Raw genomic sequence first — 23,744 nt, forward strand, 5'->3', positions numbered from 1 at the left:
TAGGAGAGGAAACAGTCAGTCAGAGTGAAGTCTCTGTCAGTGAAATATTATTTAACAATTTCAGACATCCACTCACCCGGAACCACTCCGTTTGTGGCAATGGCACTCATGGAGATGGCCGTGAGCATAGTCTGATGATATAAAAACATGAAAGAAATGCATCTGACTGGGGAACAAAAAAACAAAACGAAAAAAAGGGAGCAGATAAAACAACTATCAGAAGAAGAAATTGATTAATCTGCTTGATGAATTCTTCATCTTGGATTATTGTCGTGAGGCTGGTTACAAACAATACCAAGAGACTCTGATGGATGCAAATTGTGGAATTTTCAGTTATTTGCTGGTTGTGAAGAGGTCTCCTTGCATCAGGGTCAGGAGGGGGCAGTGACCCACCAGCTCAAGTTTCCTCAGGACTGGAAAGGAACAGCGCCTGGTTCTTGACCAGTTTTCAATCAAAAGGCTCATGGTGCCATTTTAGTACTTTTTCATGTTATAAATGGACAAGAAATTGTTGTGATTTTTTGTTTCCACAATTCTTATAAAATTAATATTTGCTTTTGGAGGATGATGAGATGAACCACAAACTGCATACAGTATGCACATTTAACTTCTTTAAACAATTACAATCTGTTAAATAAATATCTCTGTGATTGACTGGCAACCAGTTCAGGGTGTACCCCGCCTCCTGCCTGAAGATAGCTGGGATAGGCTCCAGCACTCCCGCAACCCTTGTGAGGATAAGCGGTTCAGAAAATGGATGGATGGATGGATTAAATACATATCTATGTTATTTTTATGCCATTTAGTAATTCCTATTCAACACAATTTCCTTGAATTCTTCTGCAAGATTTTCTTTGCTTGGGACATTCCAAATTACCAACTTGTCAGGCTGGTAGGGGTTAAAGGCTGGAAGCAGAGGCTGCACTTCTAAATAATATGCGTATGTACGGAACCATAGTTCTAAGCTTCATGGCTCTGGTTAACACCACTATCCATCGTATAGCCTACTCGGTTCATTTCGGTTCATTTCACAGTGAAGCACACTGTAAGGTTACTGGTAACTCAAACATAAAATATGTGACTTGAATTGGATCTTTCATTTTCCAGGAAATCAATTTCTAACCACAGCAGGGACTGTGGGAGACATTCTTTCTAAAGATTCCACTGAATTGCCTAGCTATAAGTGGAATTTCAGGAAATGCTCAGCTATATTGCTATGAGACAATAAAGCCAAAGAGGCGACATTGCTCAGTATAGTTATTATTATTATTATTGCTTGTGGGCAGAAAGCATGTTGACGCACCACTGAGCAAGAATCTCAAACTGCATGCCAGTTTACACAGCAGCCTTTAGCATGAAAGTGGGTCTTTGTTGGAATACAACATATAAAACTTGTAATATATGTAATTATACTATCCCTCCATCCATCCATTTTCTGAGCCGCTTCTAGGGTCGCGGGCGCGCTGGAGCCTATCCCAGCTATCATCGGGCAGGAGGCGGGGTACACCCTGAACTGGTTGCCAGCCAATCGCAGACTATATACTATACATATACTATATATATATATATATATATATATATATATATATATATATACACATCTCTGAAAAAAAAATTAACAAAAAAGTGAACCTTTTTTGGTGTTTTAACTTTTATTTCATTTCCTGAAAGAAAATATTTTAAATGACAAGATTTGTATTTGGAATTTGTGAGCTATGTTGTCAGTAGTTTATGTAGTTTGCATCCTAATCAGATGCCCGAGCCACCTCATCTGGCTCCTCTCAATGCGGAGGAGCAGCGGCTCTACTCTGAGCCCCTCCCGGATGACTGAGCTTCTCACCTTGTCTCTAAGGGAGAGCCCGGACACCCTGCGGAGGAAACTCATTTCGGCTGCTTGCATCCGGGATTGTTCTTTCGGTCACGACCCACAGCTCGTACCCATAGGTACTTAGATCGACCGGTAAATAGAGAGCTTTGCCTTTGCCTTTCGGCTGAGCTCTTTCTTCACCACAACGGACCGATACAAAGTCCGCATCACTGCAGACGCTGCACCGATCAGCCTGTCAATCTCCCGTTCCATTCTTCCCTCACTCGTGAACAAGACCCCAAGATACTTGAACTCCTCCACTTGGGGCAGGATCTCATCCCCGACCCGGAGTGGGGACTCCACCCCTTTCTGACTGAGGACCATGGTCTCAGATTTGGAGGTGCTGATTCTCATCCAACCCGCTTCACACTCAGCTGCGAACCTCTCCAGTGACAGTTGGAGATCACGTCTTGATGAAGCCAACATAACCACATCATCTGCAAAAACCAAAGATGCAATACTGAGGCCACCAAACTGGACCCACTCTACACCTCGGCTGGGCCTAGAAATTCTGTCTATATAAGTAATGAACAGAATTGGTGACAAAGGGCAGACTTGGCGTAGTCCAACCCTCACCGGAAACGAGTCCAACTTACTGCCGGCAATGCGGACCAAACTCTGAAACTGATCGTACAGGGACCGAACAGCCCGTATCAGGGGGTTTGGCACCCCATACTCCCGAAGCACCCCCCACAGGACAACCCGAGGGACATGGTCGAATGCAAACTCCAAGTCCACAAAACACATGTAAACTGGTTGGACGAACTCCCATGCACCCTCGAGGATCCTGCCAAGGGAGTAGAGCTGGTTCACTGTTCCACGGCCAGGACGAAAACCACACTGCTCCTCCTGAATCTGAGATTTTACTTCTCGATGGACCCTCCTCTCCAGCACCCCTGAATAGAACTTACCAGGGAGGCTGAGGAGTGTGATCCCCCTGTAGTTGGAACACACCCTCCGGTCCCCCTTTTTTAAAAAAGGAAGACCACCAACCCAGTCTGCAAATCCAGAGGCACTGTCCCTGATGTCCACACGATGTTGCAGAGGGGTGTCAAGCAGGACAGCCCCACAACATCCAGAATCTCACCTACCCCTGGGGCCTTGGCACCGAGGAACTTTTTAACCACCTCTGTGACCTCAGCCCCAGTGATAGGAGAGCCCGCCTCAGAGACCCCAGACTCTCCTTCCTTATGGGAAGGCGTGTCGGTGGAATTGAGGTGGTGATCAGTTGACAGCTCCTCTCTTCTCCTGAGTGTCCAAGACATGAGGCCGCAAGTCCGATGACAGGACACAAAGTCGATCATCGAACTGCGACCTAGGGTGTCCTGGTGCCAAGTGCACGTGTGGACACCCTTATGCTTGAACATGCTGTTCGTTATGGACAATCCGTAGTGAGCACAGAAGTCCAATAACAGAACACCACTCGGCTTCTGACCGGGGGAGCCGTTCCTCCCAATTACGCCCTTCCAGGTCTCACTGTCATTGCCCACGTGAGCATTGAAGTCCCCCAGCAGAACGATGGAGTTCCCAGCAGGAGCGCTCTCCAGCACCCCCTCCAAAGACTCCAAAAAGGGTAGGTACTCTGTACTGCTGTTTGGTGCATCGGCACAGACAACAGTCATGACCCGTCCCCCCCACCCGAAGGTGGAGGGAGGCTACCTTCTTGTCCACCGGGGTGAACCCCAATGTACAAGCGCCGAGCTGCGGGGCAATAAGTATACCCACACCTGCACGGTGCCTCTCAGCATGAGTAACTCCAGAGTGGAAGAGAGTCCAACCCCTCTCAAGAGGACTGTACCAGAGCCCAAGCCGTGCGTGGAGGCATGTCCGACTATATCTAGTCGGAACTTCTCGATCTCACGCACCAGCTCACGCTCCTTCCCTGCCAGAGAGGTGACATTCCACGTCCCGAGAGCCATTTTCTGTAGCCGGGGATCAGCTCGCCAAGGTCCCCGGCTTCAGCCACCGCCCAGCTCACACTGCACCCGACCCCTATGGCCCCTCCTCCAGGTGGTGAGCCCATGGGAAGGGGGACCCACGTTACCCTTTCGGGCTGTGCACGGCCGGGCCCCAAGGGTGCAGGCCCGGACACCAGGCGCTCGCATTCGAGCCCCACCTCCAGGCCTGGCTCCAGAGGGGGGCCCCGGTGACCCGCGTCCGGGCAAGGGAAACTGATCTCCATTTGTATTTTCCATCATAGGGGTTTTTGGAGTCGTGCTTTGTCTGGTCCCTCACCAAGGACCTGTTTGCCATGGGTAACCCTACCAGGGGCGTGAAGCCCCAGACAACTTAGCTTCTAGGATCATTGGGACACACAAACCCCTCCACCACGATAAGGTGAAGGACTCCAAGATTGTGAGAAAATAAGATTCTCTGGTCTGATGAGACCAAGATATAACGTTTTGGCCTTAATTCTAAGCGGTATGTGTGGAAGAAACCAGGCACTGCTCATCTCTCTCTGGAGAGACCTGAAAATGGCTGCCCACCAACATTCACCATCCAATCTGACAGAAATGGAGAAGACCCGCAAGGAAGAATGACAGAGGATCCCCAAATCCAGGTGTGAAAAACATGTTGCATCATTCCCAAAAAGACTCATGGCTGCATTAGCTAAAAAGGTTGCTTCTACTAAATACTGAGCAAGGGTCTGAATCCTTATGGCTGTGTGATATTTCAGTTTTTCTTTTTTAATAAATCTGCAAAAATTTCAACAATTCCATTTTTGTTCTGAATATGGGGTGTACATTGAGGAAAAAAAATAACTTAAATGGTTTTAGCAAATGGCTGCAATATAACAAAGAGTGACAAATTTACGGTGGTCTGAATACGTATCCACTGTAGATGCAGAATAGGATATGGCCATGGTGGGGTTGTTGGTGGGTTTATTGGCTACATATTTTACACCAGGGTTTACCACCTTCAGCCTCTGCATAATGCACATTCTAACAATGCCCTCTATTTCCTTTTGTATAAAAGCATCGTAGTTTAGTCACGTAAACTTGTACAAATTATTTAGTCCTATAAAGCCAAAAGATATTTTCAAACATGACATGTATCACTCACTGATATGTCGATAAAATGTTTCCCAACCTTTATCGAGCTAAGGCACATATTTCCCATTTGCAAAATCGCCCGACACACCACCATACAAAAAGCATACATACTGAAGTAATGATTGAACTTGTCTTAATTTACTCACACACGTACTTACGCATTGTCAAATGTGGGCCTGTTTAGTGGAACACAAAGCGATTCAGTTGTATGAATGGCAACAGATGCATAAACAGGTTAAATGTAACTTCTGCCATCTAGTGGAAGAGCATTAAATTGTTCTGCCCGACATATGGCGCTGGCATCGGTAGATGAACAAGGATACATCATCCATCCATCCATCCATTTTCTGAGCCGCTTATCCTCACAAGGGTCGCAGGAGTGCCGGAGTTCATCCCAGCAATCATCTTGCAGCAGGTGGGGTACACCCTGAACTGGTTGCCAGCCAATCACAGGGCACATGTAAACAAACAACCATTCACACTCACATTCACATTCACACGTACGGGCAATTTAGAGTCTTCAATTAATCTACCATGCATTTTTTTGGGATGTGGGAGGAAACCAGAGTGCCTGGAGAAAGCCCACGCAGGCACGGGCAGAACATGCAAACACCACACAGCCGAGTCTGGGGATCGAACCCTGGTCCTCAGAACTGTGAGGCAGATGCTCTAACCAGTCGTCCACCGTGCCGCCAATTTTTTGACCAATTCAGTGAAATTGGATAATTTCGGTACAGTGGTTAGGAATCTAGTGACAAAAAAGACAAAACACAAGGAGCACATGCACTTCTACTCACAGTGGAGCAACACATGAAGACAATTATGAAGGAACCAAAGACGCCTCCAATCCCGACCATCCAGGTCATTCGCAAGAAGAGGATCACACCGAAAATATTCTGAATACATGGCAAGTACACACCCATCAGAGTTCCCAGCTGTGGTGCCTGAAAAACACAAAAGAAGAGCAATGTGAATGGCAAATATTTGCCAGTATCAATTCATTTTGTAGAAGTTTAAATAATGACAAAATAAGAAATAAAACAAACAAACAAATGGGGTGTCTTGTCCATCAAATTTGACTTTGTGGTTTGTCTTCAATGCTGTGCAGTTCACCATTCAGTTCTCTACCTTGACAGTTTTTTTAGACGGACGTTCACCTTCCTCATTGTTCTCAGCCTCCTCATGTTCTTTGCTCCCTGTTGGCAAGTTGGAGTAGTTGGCAAGGCTGCCGAGCAAAGAGGATACCATGGGACTAGTGTCCATCTCCTCCTGCAAGCATACACACGCACACATACGCACACACTTGTCGTTATCAATTTATGTTGTCACAGTACACATTGGAGGAAAAAAATCTTTTACCTCAAACAGGGCCATGTTCTTGCCATCATACTGTTGGCTCTTCTCCATATCACTAGAGGCACTGCTGATGATGAAAGGACTGCTCTCTTTGGGGTTTCCATCACCTGATACACCAATAAAAGGCAAAATGTGTTTAGAATCATTTTCTTGAAGTAATAATGTTTTATTTGCTATTGCTTGGCTTTGCTTAGGCAGTGGGGTCGTCAACCCGCCATGTGGCATGTAGGTCACACACAAGTGATCTTCCATGTGCAAACTTTGGAGTTCCTTCCAAGAGTTTTCTGTTGCCCTTAGTTCTTCTGGAGCTCTTCGCCAGGGGACTCTCTCTTCCTCTGCTTCTCTTACCTTGTAGGTCCCAATTCAGTGATTGCCTGATGACTTCATTTGCTGGTTGTAAAGTGTCCAACCCCATTTGCGATGTATAATTTGAATCTCAACGCTTGGTTGTCCTGTCCTCTTCCACAATTCTTCATTTCTGACTTTGCCAGTCCACTTAATGTTTGTATCGTTCAGCAGCATTTGTTGAAGAAGGTCTATATCTTATGTCTTGTTGACTTTGTGGGTTTTGCAAACATGTAATAATCTTGTTGAACTATTATTTAAAATGTCCAAACTTTCCGTATCTGAACCTTATTCAGTGTCTCGGCTGTAATCCGTTCTTTATGGTGCCATTTAGATTATCAGTCAGTGCAGGGTGACTACCTGAAAAATCAGTGTTTTGGGCTCTACTTTTAGTACCTTTTTTGAGGTGCCCATCATATACAGGGAAACTAATTTCCTGAAAGAAACAGCCAAATTAAAATGAGCAAAAAATGAAAAAAAACTAATTCATCCATCCATCCATCCATCCATTTTCTGAGCCGCTTCTCCTCACTAGGGTCGCGGGCGTGCTGGAGCCTATCCCAGCTGTCATCGGGCAGAAGGCGGGATACACCCTGAACTGGTTGCCAGCCAATCCCAGAATAACTAATTCCTCTAAAAAAAAAAACAAAAAAAAACTTTGAACAACAGATAAATCTCTGTGAAATTTGTTTGGCCGACTAAACCAACAAAGCGGAACAAAACTTAAATGAAATAGCAAAAATGACATGTTATGGATACATATACTATATTTTGTAAAAAAAAAAAAATGCTACTGCAGTCAGCACCTTGAAATGCAAGGCAGATTTGTACCCTTCATGTGACACGATTATTACAAAATGGACAGTTTATTCCTGTTTTTAAAAGCTTAATAGGACGTAGGCTCTAGGGGATTATCCAGCAGCTGCTGGAAGCCAGAGAGGAAGGCTGAATTTAACATCTGCATGTGAGCAAAATGCACCAATCACCTGCATAAGTGAGCTTGAATTACATCTATTACATCAGCCACACAAATACTTCATCTATTTTCACCTCGCATGCTGTAACTGAACTAATTCCATTCAAGTCTCCACTGGGTGGCGTTGACATTGAATTGTGAGGCTTTGTGCCATTGCCAATAATACAAAGAACGACAGAACTATTATGTACACTTGTATGAATGTTTGAATATTATGTGTAGACTGTAGTCTACACATAATATTCTGAGATTTCTTGTCAAAACACGTTTAAAACGCACGCACACATGCATGCACACACATCATCACATTAAAAAAGTGTTTAATCCAAGTCCCTGATGGGGTGGTGTGGAACATGACTGACTGATTTGAGGGACTGGTAACAAGTGCAGGTTGTAGTCTGCCTTTCGCCCACATCCGGGATTGGCTTCAGCTTTCTGCTGCCCTGAACAGGATAGAGCTACATTCACACACTGTCCTTGGTGGCCACGGCAGCGCCATTTCAGGCCAACGTGGTCAAAACAGGATGGTCATCAGACAACACAGGGGGAAAGGATGGGCAAATCTGACAGGCCTTAATTATAGTGGATGGCTAGCAAGATTTTTACACTGTCCAAAAATTTGTTATGGCAGTCTTAGTGTGGATGAGAAACCGATTCAGCCATAGTAAAACAGGATGACTGCAACTAAACCTGATAGTATGTTATAGGGCCTAAAAGAACTTGGATGTGGTCCATAATGGGATGGGAAGCATACTCTAGGTATTCCCGGCATCTCATAATCACCTTTTACAACGATTCTAAAGCTAAACAGTGTGTTTAATTTACCAACAATGCCCGCTGTGGAAGACAATCAAAAAACGTTATTGGCTGACTGTTTCATTTATTAACATGTAATTGGTAATCAATAATTTCATGTTTGTAAAGTGAACACGATTAAAGGTACAGTTTGCAAAAAAACAACAACACTTTTTGTCATCTATGTAAAACTGTCTGTATGACCTGACAGTAAAACACTGTTAAAATGATCACTTGAAAAATCGCCCCTCTCTGGCTCCATCTAATGCCACAAATTGAATTCTAATTATGATTTTACTGCGGGACGGTGAACGACTGGTTAGCACATCCGCCTCACAGTTCTGAGGACCCGGGTTCAAATCAGGCCTCGCCTGTGTGGAGATGCATGTTCTCCTCATGCCTGTGTGGGTTTTCTCTGGGTAAAGCGGTTTCCTCCCGCATCCCAAAAACATGGACGGTAGGTTAATTGAAGACTCAAAATTGTCCGTACGTTTGAATGTGAGTGCGAATGGTTGTTTATTTATATGTGCCCTGCGATTGGCTGGCAACCAGTTCAGGGTGTACCCTGCCTCCTGGGATGCAGATAGCTGGGATAGGCTCCAGCCTACCCGTGACCCTAGTGAGGATAAGCAGTACAGAAAATGGATGGATGGATGGATTATCATTTTACAACTGTGCCCGGTGGGACAAGAACAGCTAATCAGCGAGTCTAGTGACAGGAGGTGTGACTGACTAGTCTGTCGACCATTTGCACATGCCCACCGAGCACATGGAGGCTCACAGGGATGTACTGCTGCCTATCCCAAAGAAGACTGTTATAGTTTATTGGCTGGATTATTTAACTATGGTTAGCAACAAAAGTTAAAAATGTCTTGGAAAGCTCTCCACTTCAAATCAAGGGTAAAGATATATAATGGTGGTGTGACTGGTGTCCTATACGTGAACGCGGCCAACTGAGGTGCACTTTGAGGCAGTCAGGCGGGCATGATGAATCGATATCTTCCTAGTTCTTTTTTGTTGTCCATGTATAGTGGGCTGGGTGCTACGCTACATTCAAATATTGTTAGCAATTTGAAAAATGCATATCCTCCCCTTAAATCAAATAGAATCTGCATGAAATCTGGTTGACCTAACGTTTAATAAATTATTTCACGTTGAAATAACAAGGAAATCACGTTTGTATGCTGAGATGTCATCACAAAAGGTTTGGACAAGGACTAGAGCTGGGAAACCTTGAAAAAAGGTGCCATTTGTGGTGGCAATGTTGCTTGGTCTCATGTACTTTAAACCTGAGTTGCCCTTCAGAACTAAAATACGCCTCTGAAGCTTGGCAGTCAGATAGTCATGGAATTAGATGGAAACAAACTACTCACAAAAGTGCAGGTTCGCAGTGGATTGTTTTTTTCTTCTTCTTCTTCTTCTTTTCCTTTTGGCTTTTCCCTTTAGGGGTCGCCACAGCGCGTCATTCTTTTCCATGTGAGCTTATCTCCTGCATCCTCCTCTCGAACACCAACTGCCCGCATGTCTTCCCTCACGACATCCATCAACCTTCTCTTTGGTCTTCCTCTAGCTCTCTTGCCTGGCAGCTCCATCCTCATCATCGTTCTACCAATATACTCACTATTTCTCCTCTGGATGTATCCAAACCATCGAAGTCTGCTCTCTCTAACTTTGTCTCCAAAACATCGAACCTTGGCTGTCCCTCTGATGAGCTCATTTCTAATTTTATCCAACCTGGTCACTCCGAGATCAAACCTCAACATCTTCATTTTCGCCACCTCCAGCTCTGCCTCCTGCTGTCTCTTCAGTGCCACTGTCTCTAATCCGTACATCATGACTGGCCTTGATCATGCATTACAATCGCTGACAAATTACAAGCGACGATCACCCCAAGCTGAGAACAATTGTACACTAGCCAACGACTAAAACACCTTCTACTGCAGATTTGAAAAGGACATTTTCAAACGCAGCAACAGCACTGGGGCACCCCAAGCTTGTGTCCTCTCGCCGCTGCTCTTCTCTCTCGAGACGAACGACTGCACCTCAACGCACCAGGCTGTCAAACTCCTGAAGTTTGCAGAAGACACCACTGTCATCGGACAATCAAAACTGCTGAAAAGATTGTCGGTAACCCCTTACCCACCCTTGAGGACTTGCACGCTGCCAGAACTAAGACAAGAGGGTGCAAAATCCTCTTGGACCCGTCACATCCTGGTCACCAGCTCTTCCAGCTCCTTCCCTCAGGTAGGCACTACCGATCAATGCAAACTAGAACTAGCAGACATTCCAACAGCTTCTTCCCTCTTGCAATCAACTTCTTAAACACCTAACCTACAATTCCATTGCAACATACTGCCAATTTTTTTGGCTTGAGTTTGTTGTCACATTTCTGTCGGGCCAATTATACTCATGCACTCACTGTGGTAGTCTCACCACACTGCACTAATTGCATATCTGTTGTTGACCAATACTGGCCACTCATGCCAGAGTAGCATCTGCTCCACTTGCACACTGACTGAGGAGTATCTGCAACATTTGCACAATCAACATTGTCCCAGATTATCACGCTACAAGTCACTTTAAACTGCATACACTCCTTGAAGTCTCTGCGCCCTTTGCACAATGGCCATCGTGCCGGACTATTGCTATATTAGTCATTAAAACTGCTCTAAGTGCTAGAGGACTCTGCATCTTTTTGCACAATTGTTTTTTGTCAATGTCTTTATGTCTCCAAAGTGTTCTGTAAATTGACTGTTGTAAAAAAATAAATAAATGTAAAAAATTTTTACCAGCTTAACCAGATAACTAGAAACCTTTATTGCTCAGTGACTGTTTTTGTCAATGTCTTTATGTCTCAAAAGTGTTCTCTGTCAATTGACTGTCTGTTGTCGTACTAGAGCGGCTCCAACTACCGGAGACAAATTCCTTGTGTGTTTTTTGGACATACTTGGCAAATAAAGATGATTCTGATGACCGCACACAATGTCTTCTATTGGGCTTCCCGGAAATAGGTATTACACTAGATAAATCAGCCCGGCTAATCGATGTGCCTACGTGGCGACCATGTGGAGAAGGTCGTCATTACCATTGAAGGCAATGGCGCGTGACTCATGTTTTCCTTTAGACAAGTGGTTCTTAACCTTGTTAGAGGGAAAGAACCCCACAATTGTCCAAGAAAAAAAAAAAGAATTGTGACGGCAATACCAGATAACTAGCAACCCTTTATTGCTCAGTGACTGTTTTTGTCAATGTATTTATGTCTCAAAAGTGTTCTCTGTCAATTGACTGTCTGTTGTCGTACTAGAGCGGCTCGAACTACCGAAGATAAATTTCTTGGGTGTTTTTTGGACATACTTGACAAAATTAAGATGATTCTGATTCTGATTCAGGGTTGCAGGCAGCTGGAGCCTATCTCAGATGACTTCTGGTGAAAGGCGGACTACACCCTGAGCTGGTCACCTGTCAGTCCCACTGCACAAAAGGAGACAGACTGCCATTCACTTTGATATGCACAGGGTCACTGAGTGGGAACTAAACCCACAGTAGCTGCACCCAAGACAGGCGAGTGTACCAATACATCATCATTCAACAACTAATACAAATCCATTCAACATTTTCAAAACATTGTCATGGAAATGGCATCCATAGGGTCTTGAGAGATTATACAGAAACAAAAAAGTTAGAGCATCAGCCTCACAGTTCTGAGGACCGGGGGGGGAATTCTGCTCTTCTCTCTCTACACAAACGACTGCACCTCAGCGAACCCGACTGTCAAACTCCTGAAGTTTGCAGATGACACCACTGTCATCGGCCTCGTCAAGGACGGTGACGAGTCTGCATATCGACAGGAAGCGGAGCGGCTGGAGCTGTGGTGCGGTCGACACAACCTGAAGCTGAACACGCTCAAGACTGTAGAGATGATCGTGGACTTCAGGAGGCATCCTTCGCCACAGCTGCCCCTCACGTTGTCCAGCTGCCTTGTGTCAACCGTCGAGACCTTCAAGTTCCTGGGAATTACAATCTCTCAGGACCTGAAGTGGGCGACCAACATCAACTCCGTCCTCAAAAAGGCCCAGCAGAGGATGTACTTCCTGCGGCTTCTGAGAAAGCACTGCCTGCCACCGGAGCTGCTGAGACAGTTCTACACAGCGGTCATCGAATCAGTCCTGTGTTCTTCCATCACAGTCTGGTTTGGTGCTGCTACAAAAAAGGACAAACTCCGACTGCAACGGACAATCAAAACTGCTGAAAGGATTATCGGTACCCCCCTACCCAACCTTGAGGACTTGCACGCTGCCAGAACTAAGACAAGGGCTTCCAGCTCCTTCCCTCAAGTAGGCGCTACCGATCAATGCAAACTAGAAGTAGTAGACATTCCAACAGCTTACTCCCTCTTGCGATCAACTTCTTAAACACCTAACCTATAATTCCATTTCAACAAGCTGGCAATTTTTTGACTTGAGTTCGTTGTCACATTTGTTGTCTCGCCATACTGCACTATTTGCATATACTGGCCACTCATTCCAGAGTAGCATCTGCTCCATTTGCACACTGATTGAGGAGTATCTGTAACATTTGCACAACCAACATTGTCCCAAATTATCGCACTACTCGTCACTTTAAACCGCATACACTCCTTGAAGTCTCAGCGCCCTTTGCACAATGGTCATTGCAACGAACTATTGCAATATTAGTCATTCGAACTGCTCTAACTGCTGGAGGACTCTGCATCTTTTTGCACAATTGTTTTTTGTCAATGTCTCCAAAGTGTTCTGTAAATTGACTGTCTGTTGTACTAGAGCGGCTCCAACTACCGGAGACAAATTCCTTGTGTGTCTTGGACATACTTGGCAAATAAAGATGATTCTGATTCTGAATGGTTGTTTGTTTGTATGTTCCCTGCGATTGGCTGGGATAGGCTCCAGCACGCCAGCGACCCTAGTGAGGAGAAGCGGCTCAGAAAATGGATGGATGGATGGATGGATGGAATCAACGGTGCCTTGCTGTTGTGTGATTGTAACCATTGATATGCTATCCAGTATTCTAAATTAAAGCAAAGATTAGGTGACGCAGTGTACTGTATTTCCTAATATCTGGTCTAAGAAGACTGGGTACTGTTGTAGTTCAGTAGTAAGATTAAAGAAAATCTCTCACTACACATCTCATTGCTGTTTTTCTGGATCATAGACAAACATTCTCAGCAGGGTGATCCCCAGAGACTTGTGAACAACTTAGTAATATGAGCATGAGGAAGCTTTGACTACATGTGTTTTCTTTTCTTGATCACAAGCCCATATTTTCATTGTTTACAGTACATCCACTTTCAAGTAAGACATACCAGTACAGAAATGGAAATGTGCTGGAGCCCATCCCAGCTATCATCGGGCAGGAGGCGGGGTACACCCTGAACTGGTCGCCAGCCAATCGCAGGGCACATACAAACAAACAACCATTCACACTCACATTCACACCTACGGGTAATTTAGAGTCTCCAATTCATGCATGTTTTTGGGATGTGGGAGGAAACCGGAGTGTCCGGAGAAAACCCACGCAGGCACGGGGAGAACATGCAAACGCCACACAGGCGGGGCCGGGGATTGAACCCTGGTCTTCAGAACTGTGAGGCTGACGCTCTAACCAGTCGCCCACCGTGCCGCCAATTCACATTCACTTACAGTAAATTTTTATTGAACTGATTTTAAAAAAATGTTGGTGTGAAATTCATGTTTTGTTGGTTTTGTTCTTTTAACACAATGAGTTTGTGTGCAACGTGATTCCTTTTGTGCATGACCTGGATGACTGAGAATCTACACAGTCAATAAAATATATACCTGTTTTGAATTTGAAATAAACCACATTTTATTTTTCAAAAATTAGGAAGAGTTCCGCGAACTCCATATGAAACTTGCGGGGTTCTTTCCCTCTACCAAGGTTAAGAACCACTTCTTAACGTGTGCGGTCATCAGAATCATCTTTATTTGCCAACTATGTACAAAAAAACACACAAGGAATTTGTCTCCGGTAGTTGGAGCCGCTCTAGTACGACAACAGACAGTCAATCGACAGAGAACACTTTTGAGACATAAAGACATTGACAAAAACAGTCACTGAGCAATAAAGGGTTGCTAGTTATCTGGTAAAGCCGGTACAATTTTATTTATTTATTTATTTTAGACAATGGTGCAAAAAGATGTCCTCTAGCACTTAGAGCCGTTTGACTGACTAATATAGCAATAGTCCGGTGCAATGACCATTGTGCAAAGGGTGCCGAGACTTCAAGGAATGTATGAAGTTTAAAGTGACTAGTAGTGCAATAATCTGGGACAATGTTGATTGTGCAAATGTTGCAGATAATCCTCAATCAGTGTGCAAATGGGGCAGATGCTACTCTGACATGAGTGGCCAGTATTGGTCAAGAACAGGTATGCAAATAGTGCAGCGTGGCGAGACTACTACAGTGAGTGCACGAGTAATGTATAATTGGCCCGACAGAAATGTGACAACAAACTCAAGACAAAAAAATTGACAGCATGTTGCATGTGACTTCTTTGTATTGTTTGATTGGTGAATTATAATTAAACGTCATTAGCACTTAAATTGGATTGGGGCAAACAGCGCACAATGCGGAAGTTGAAGTCGTAATCTAAATAGTTATGTCGTGCACGAAATAGTTGATAAATAAGCAATAATTGATACATACAAGTAGTGAGCGGCATTTAGATCATTGTAATGGAGTAAAAGTACCGTTTCTTCTGAACATAAATTCTCGAAAAGTATGCAATGTTAAAACTACTTCGACAAGTGCAATTTTTACAAAACGCGACTTGAGTAAACGTAAAGGTAAATGTAAGGCGTTACTACCCACCTCTGGATTTCCATTACTGCCTGATTATGAATGCAGATAAAAGGAAGCTACACCAGAACGGCTAGTGAGCCCTAACCCTAACCCTAACCCTATGTGCTCCATTTTGTAGAAGAAACGTTGAGTGGAAACAGCTAAAATGTTTTGCCTTTTTGCATCAATATTTGCTTTTTTTTTTTTTTTAACTCCTAATGGTATGTGCGGTACCTCTGCTATCTCTGTGGTGCTAAATTAACACTACCCTTTATGAAAAGTGCCTTAACACACAGCAGCTTGCCACTTAGTACAATGGTGCTTGAGATACGAATTTGATTCATTCCGCTACGCTTGTAACTCAAAACACTTGTATCTCAAATCATCTTTTTCCCATTGAAATGAATATATTCCACTCTCCCCCAAATACGTTTTTTTAATGTGTTTTTTAAAAATACGATGTGATATTGTGCCCCCCCCCCCAAAAAAAAATAATGTTACAAATGAAACAGTTTATGCATCATGATTAATTAATTGTGAGTTGGCAGCTCCTTCTAGTCTGGGGGCAGTACAATACACACATATGGATCTAAAAGAAGACGTTCATAGTCAACTACTTAGTAAGCCGCGGTAATGATACTCATTTTTCGCAGAGGATAAAGAATACATGCCTGTGAGTATTATTATATTGTCTGCCTACATGTGTTGCTTCACCTTTTGTATTCAAATATCTGTTGCTTAAAGGGTTATAACACAGGGAGACTAATGCTATTTGTTAGCCCGTCTATGGCATTTTGCATTGTTTGATAGCATTAAACTAAACTGACCTTACTAAGGCTGTTATGTGGTTGTTTTAAATACACAATGTATAATTACCTTTTGTATATTTTATTTGACAGTAAACTTCAACTGGGAGTGGCATTAAACATCTTGAAGCCTGCACTCTAAAGAATTCTTCACTATCTACCAACTGCTCTCTGCGAAGTGAATTTAGTTCACTGCCACCATAGGGCGCAACCTACGCGAGGATCCTGTTCGTGTACTTCAGCTCAGCGTTCAACACCATCATCCTTGAACTCCTTTCATCCAAGCTTCTCCAGCTCAGCGTCTCACCTGCCATCTGCCAGTGGATTTACAGCTTTCTGACGGGCAGGACACAGCAGGTCAGGCTGGGGGAGGCCACCTCATCCACACGCAGCATCAGCACTGGGGCGCCCCAAGGTTGTGTCCTCTCTCTGCTGCTCTTCTCTCTCTACACGAACGACTGCACCTCAGCGCACCCGACTGTCAAACTCCTGAATTTTGCACATTTTGCACCACTGTCATCGGCCTCTTCAAGGACGGTGACGAGTCTGCATATCGACAGGAAGCGGAGCGGCTGGAGCTGTGGTGCGGCCGACACAACCTGGAGCTGAACACCCTCAAGACTGTAGAGATGATCGTGGACTTCAGGAGGCATCCTTCGCCACAGCTGCCCCTCACGTTGTCCAGCTGCCGTCGAGACCTTCAAGTTCCTGGGAATTACAGTCTCTCAGGACCTGAAGTGGGCAATCAACATCAACTCCGTCCTCAAAAAGGCCCAGCAGAGGATGTACTTCCTGCGGCTTCTGAGAAAGAACGGCCTGCCACCGGAGCTGCTGAGACAGTTCTACACAGCGGTCATCGAATCAGTCCTGTGTTCTTCCATCACAGTCTGGTTTGGTGCTGCTACAAAAAAGGACAAACTCCGACTTTAACGGACAATCAAAACTGCTGAAAGGATTGTCGGTACCCCCCTACCCACCATTGAGGACTTGCACGCTGCCAGAACTAAGACAAGGGCGTGCAAAATCCTCTCGGACAGTCTGCACCCCGGTCACCAGATCTTTCCCTCAGGTAGGCGCTACCGATCAATGCAAACTAGAACTAGTAGGCATTCCAACAGCTTCTTCCCTCTTGCGATCAACTTCTTAAACACCTAACCTACAATTCCATTACAACATGCTGGCAATATTTTGACTTGAGTTCGTTGTCACATTTCTGTGGGGCCAATTATGTATTACTCGTGCACTCACTGTAGTTGTCTCGCCATGCTGCACTATTTGCATATACTGGCCACTCATGCCAGAGTAGCATCTGCTCCATTTGCACACTGATTGAGGAGTATCTGTAACATTTGCACAACCAACATTGTCCCAGATGATCGCACTACTCGTCACTTTAAACCGCATACACTCCTTGAAGTCCCAGCGCCCTTTGCACAATGGTCATTGCACCGGACTATTGCAATATTAGTTATTGGAACTGCTCTAAGTGCTAGAGGACTCTGCATCTTTTTGCACAATTGTCAAAAAATAAAATTAAAAATGTACCGGCATTACCAGATAACTAGCAACCCTTTACTGCTCAGTGACTGCTTTTTTTTTGTCAATGTATTTCTGTCGGCAAAGTGTTCTGTAAACAAATTCCTTGTGTGTATTTGGACATACTTGGCAAATAAAAATGATTCTGATTCTGAAGTATTTTAAATTTTTGTGGTCAAGTCAAAGCAAACAAATCATCTAAACGACTGCTTGTATCACAAAAAACCCGTAAGGCACACGCCAGTGTAAACACATTTGAATTCCTCTACAGTGAAAAAGGGAAACCACAATGTTTTATATTATTGGGTGTGCTAGATAATGCATGTGAAGAATGTTTGAGCTGTCAATCACATAGCTCCATTCATTGACCATTTCGTGTGACTCATTCTCTTTCATGGGAATTATAACAGGCTGCATTAATGTATGGGCAATCAGAGAAATGGATTCATATTCTCATGCCCATGGACAGGCTTGTGACATCTGGTGAGTGGATTAATTCGTCTCAGCTGCCTGTGTTTGTTTCAAAAGCGAGGCAGCAGCAGATTGTACTGTATTCAAACCACCTTCAAAGAAAAAAAGCTCAATATCGTCAGATGCAGACAGACGATTTCTGAAAATTTGAGAAGGATCAACTTTTCCATTCTCACACACAGTTAGATGAGCATCAATGCAATTTGATATTTTCTGGGTTTAGAATGTTTTTGTTGTCGTTTTTTTCGAGGAAAAAAAGCAAATAAATTAGCTACATTGCACTGGATGTGTGGTCTACCTCCAATCACAGTTGAATCAGGGGAAACGGTTGCAGCCCATCAATGGGACTGAAGCATTGAGTGTTATGCAACTTTCAGACACAACCCAAACAGCAGGTTGTTTACGAGAATGGCTCTTTTCTGTGTAAATCAATATTTGTTCTTCTCATACACTTGTGATATTATAATTGTAATGTGTTGCAGAAGTATGATTCCATTTCTTTTACTTTGAATGTGATGCATTTCTTTGTAGTGATTTAATTTTCTATTCATTTTCATTTGTATTAGTGTCCATCCATGTGCTTCACTTGCATAACACAGTCGCAAAGCTTCACCCCTGACCCTACATTAAGCACACATGGTGTCATTTTATGCTGTTACATAAACGCTGACAAATATTTGTCATTGAAATGACCTATGTTGTCCTCTACAAGATGCGCCAGATGATTTGAAGGGCTTTGAGCCTGTTGAAAAATCAGTGATCTACTAATGTGAACAGCAGCTAATGAATTGCAACATTAACATACATTGGTACTGTATGCTCCAATACACGTCTCAGTGAGGAAGAACCACGGCATGCTTTTTTTTTTGTCCAGATGTGTGCTTTTGTCAAAGTTGGGGTTTTGTAGTGAAGACATTTGACAATGGAACAGATTATTTCTCCTATCTTTGTTATGGATTATATCATGATCCAGTTTTGGACTTTTTTTTTTTTTGTGTTAACATCTGGAGTTTTGCCACTTTGGTCCAAACGGATGATTCATCCATGATAATTCCTGCTCTCAGAACAAAACAAATTCAATTTAGTTTGACTTGTATGCATTACACAATGTCTTGAACCATTTCCCATGGCAAATATATGATCATGAAATATTACCGAAAAAGAATTTTGAACATGTGGGAAAGATTACTACTACTTACTCTGTTTATGAGAAGTTGGCCCAACCCTATTTGAATGCCAGGTTTGTGTCATATAAAAAAAGACACAAAGGTAAATCATTTAAAAACTTTTTCCACCATTAATATGGCTTATAACCTGTACAGCTCAATTGTTTTTTAAATGTATTTTTTAAAAAACAATCTGTTTGAGAGTGGAGGCAAAAATAAACAAATGGGATTATGTGCCTGCACAACTGCGCACACCCTCTTATAACTGGGATGCGGGTGTGTTCAGAATTAACCAATCAAATTCAAACTCAAGTTAAATGGGAGTCAGCACACACCTGACTGCATTGAAATTCCCTCTCATTAACCCCAAATAACCTTCAATTTGTCGAGTAGGCTTTTCCTGACATTTTCTTTTGCCTTCTAGCAGAATTTTGAAGCTTTTATTCTAACACTAACTGCTATTTGGGATAATTAAGAATTCCCTTCACCGTGTCGAAGGCCCCAGGTCCAGTTGAAGGAAAACCTCCCCAAAGCCTAATGTTGCCACCATGTTGCTTCAATGTAGGTATGGTGTTCATTTGGTGATGAGCAGTGTTGTGTTTGTGCCTTAAGTTTACAAAATGTTCAAGGTTGGTTTCACTGGACCTAAACAAAATCTCCCGAAATGTGGGAAAATGTTAATGTTATAATGTTAATTTGTTTAATGCTAAAAACAGTCACATCTTCAGTTTTAAGAGGGTGTCTACACTTGTCCAAGAAATATATATATATATATATATATATATATATATATATATATGTTTAATTCAATAGCATTGTACAGGTCACACTAATGTTGGAAAACGTTTTGAAATGATGCACCTTGAACTTATTTTTCAATATCCCAAAAACTAAATGGCATTGGAACAGAGGTGTGTAGACTTTTTATATCCACTGTATAGCAAGTGTCTTTTTATGTCTTTAAATGGCTAGGCTCAGATGTTATTAGGGATAACAGGTGGGTGGGTGATTTCATCAATAAGTTATTGAACGCAAAGTAATTGAGGGGAAAGGTCAAAATAACATGAAATAAAATCTTTGCCAGTGCATCGCTGAATCACCATTGATTCCGCTATGACAAATTGCTAACTTAACCTCACAGACATTCCAGTCAAGCTTATTGATTGCAATTTATGACCAGTTGACCGTAGGCCTCTCGTGGGATCTATCTAGAGTTGTTATCTTGCCTGCTTCTTTTACTCAGGAATGGATGTAATAATCAAGGGATCTCACTGGTGGGATTCATCATGTGTTTCACCTACAGAATGATCACAATCCACTCTATGTGAATGCACTGGATGTGGTGTGCTTCAAAGGTCATTTGCCACTTTACAAAACAATTGTGTGCATTTATTCTACCTCATGCAATTTACTGCGTCTCATTTTCTCAATGAGGCCTCCAAACATGCGTCAGTCTACCTGTACTTCACATGATATAGGCTAATGTAGACTGTTTTCTTGATTTTGTATTCATTTGAAGCATTAAATACACTATCCCCAGTGGGTAGCCATTGGGAAAAGGAGAGAGTCTAGCTAATTCAAAAGAAGTTATAACCACTATGCTCCTGCCTTGCACCCTTCCAAAAACCTGTCACTTGAAAAGGGGTGTGCTGAATTTTTATATCCACTGTGGAAACTCGGTTTTGGGCTGCTTCGGTGGGGCTGGTGGACTGCCCTGGATCCCTTAGTGTGGGTGGTGTGCTGTCGGACGGGCCATTCTGGGGTGGGCCCCACTTGGCTGAGGGGGTTGGGGTCACAACAATTCCAGGACACCTCTGACATTTATTGTGCATGCAAGACGGTGTCAATTCACTTGCATGTGTCCGCAGACACACACCCTCAGGACTTAGTTGCTTGGTGTGGGGCCACTCCCCAATTGCTATAAACAACTCTTACGACCTTACAAACTTCTTGGGACAACACAACAACAGGAGAACATACAAATTCGACACAAGAAGACTGCAGCTCAGATTTGAACCCCCAACCTCTAAATTGTGAGGTGGATGTGCTCACCACTCGTCCACTGTGCTTCAAAATAATGTTCAATAAAAAGTCATTTAAAACGGAGCATTGTCTACTAAGCCATTTTCAGCACGTATGAGATTTATTGAAATTGCGTTGGGTGCATAGTACGCAAATGCTCTGTTATTAAGGCATGTATAGCCCCTGGCAGGACATTCTTGCGGCTGAGATGAATGAGACTGAAGGAACAATTGCACTTAGTGTACTTGTACAATAAAGCTTTTGACCTGCTTTTACATGGATTAATTAAAAAGCTAAACCCTCTGCTGGTTTGCATTGACCCAGCAAATTACGAGCAAACAATGAAAATGTACGGTTGCAAACTTGATTTAGAAAAGTGAAAGTCTCACAAAGCAGACACATCTGTCTGAAAGTCTGTGTGTCTCTGTCACACAGAAGCAAAAGTCCATCTCCAGCCACAAACCAAACCACAGCATCCTTTCCCCTCCTAACACGTGCACACACTCATCAGCCACACATGGTCCCCTCTCACCGGCCTCACTCACCCTGGTTGTTAGGGTTCCCATCTCCTTCCTTGCAATCCGTTGTCATGTTGTTGAGCATCCTCTCTCCTCCTAAAGCTGTGCACTCTGCTGCGTGCACAGGAACCTTTCCTATGTTTCAAAAAGAAGCTATATGTGGGCTGCAGTCTCTCAGAAGTTAAGAACAGGTATGTATCCCTTTTAACTTGCTTGATGTTCTTCAGCAGGACGATTGAGGGACAGTGGGAGGCAACAAGGGCGAGTTGGCCAGCTTGATGACACATGCGCTCTCACTGTTCCTGTGCAACACTCGCCCTCAAGTCAGTTTAAGCCCAACCACTACATTCATGTATTCACAAGGTATAATCCCTCTCCCTCCCGTCCTCTTTTTCACTCCCTCACGCACCATCATCCATGTCATCATGAGGACAGGATGCATGGAGAGGATGTTATATGACAACCCACCGTCTCCTGAGATTAGACATCTCTTTTGATGCTTTTTCAGAGGGCAGACAAAATTGCATTTTTTCCATTACTTGTTGTACATCCTTTTCATGTGTTATTTTTACCCCACCTAATGTCTCCCTTTTCATATATCCGTGCACGGCCATGACCAATTATCTGTCGGAATGGCTGCAAGCTGTACTTGCATTACTTAAAAAGCCTTTCTCCTTCTGAGGTGGGCCTTTGTGTGTGTGCGTGCGTATGTACAGTAGAAACTGAGAGTAAAGTTGAGGATGGCCAAGCATGTCACCAGACCTAAACCCTATTGAGAATCTGTGGGGCATCTTCAAATGGAAGGTGGAGGAGCACAAAGGCCCTGAAATCCACCAGTTTGGTGATGCCGTCATGGAGGAGTGGAAGAGGATTCCTGTGGCAACCTCTGAACCTCTGGTGAAGTTCATGCCCATGGCAGTGCTGGGAAAAAGTGGTGTCCGCACGTAATATTGACACTTTGGGCCCAATTTGGAAATTTTCACTTAGAGGTGTACTGACCTTTTTTTTGCCAGCGGTTTAGATATTTTGAGCGGAAAACAAATTGACTCTGTAAAACAAGCGGTATACTGACTACTTTACAATGTAATGTTTCATTTCTTCAATACTGTCCCATCAAAATCCATCCATCCATCCATTTTCTAACCGGCTTATCCTCACAAGGGCTGCGGGAGTGCTGGAGCCTATCCCAGCTATCATCGGCAGGAGGCAGGGTACACCCTGAACTGGTTGCCAGCCAATCGCAGGGCACATACAAACGAACAACCATTTGCTCTCACATCCACACCTACGGGGCAATTTAGAGTCTTTTATGAGCTATAAGACCAAGTACTTTCTCAGTGTAATTTATGGCTTTAAACTGGGTGGTTGTACTATACATTGATGTCATGTACGGCATTGTTTCACCTTGTACTCATATTTAAAATTCTCTTTCATGATGATAACCTTCCAGATAGAATTGTGAGCATCATCAATATGTGTATCTACACAGGTGAGGAAAGACAAATGATATGAGAGGAAGATGAGGCAGTCAGAGGAGAAGCATGATGGTGAGGTGCAGGTGTTTTTGTATTCATTCATAAAATCAGCCAATCACAGGGCAAAACAATCTTTTACACTCACACCTACAGGCAATTTAGAGTCTTCAATTAACCTACCATGTGTGTTTTTGGAATGTGGGAGGAAACCAGAGTACCCGGAGAAAACCCACACAGGCTCGGGGAGAACATGCAAACCCCACACAGGCGAGGCCAGATTTGAACCCAGGCCCTCAGAACTGTGAGGCAGACGTGTTAAACAGTCGCTCACCGTGCCGCAGGTGTTTTTTCATTTAATTTTTGATAGTGGTGAGTTTATCACCAAATGCGGCCCTTTTAGCCACCAGCCTCGTGATCAACATAGCGCTGCCAAAACACAATGGGCATTAAATGGATGAAAGATAAAAACCCAAAGCCTTTTCCCCATTAGTATTTCTATGTTACATCATAATGAAATGTCAAG

The 23,744-nt window shown here is 43.6% G+C and overlaps 1 protein-coding gene across 2 annotated transcripts in view; it reads right to left on the reverse strand.

The window, feature by feature from the left end:
- Positions 1-22,106, reverse strand: part of LOC133403684 (solute carrier family 12 member 5-like) — a 40,549-nt gene extending 18,443 nt beyond the window's left edge. Inside the window, exons 1-5 of one of the 2 annotated variants that reach the window (XM_061678828.1) lie at positions 21,774-22,106; positions 6,280-6,383; positions 6,049-6,189; positions 5,718-5,864; positions 77-131 (exon numbers count right to left, since the gene is read on the reverse strand). In XM_061678828.1, the coding sequence (XP_061534812.1) occupies positions 77-131; positions 5,718-5,864; positions 6,049-6,189; positions 6,280-6,383; positions 21,774-21,831 (505 nt within the window). In that variant the 5' untranslated portion in view covers positions 21,832-22,106. The remainder of the gene's footprint in view (positions 1-76; positions 132-5,717; positions 5,865-6,048; positions 6,190-6,279; positions 6,384-21,773) is intronic. The other variant, XM_061678818.1, reaches the window with a different exon arrangement.
- Positions 22,107-23,744: the final 1,638 nt, after the last annotated feature.

This window comes from Phycodurus eques, chromosome 1 (genome assembly GCF_024500275.1).
Source record: "Phycodurus eques isolate BA_2022a chromosome 1, UOR_Pequ_1.1, whole genome shotgun sequence".
Lineage (NCBI taxonomy): Eukaryota > Metazoa > Chordata > Actinopteri > Syngnathiformes > Syngnathidae > Phycodurus > Phycodurus eques.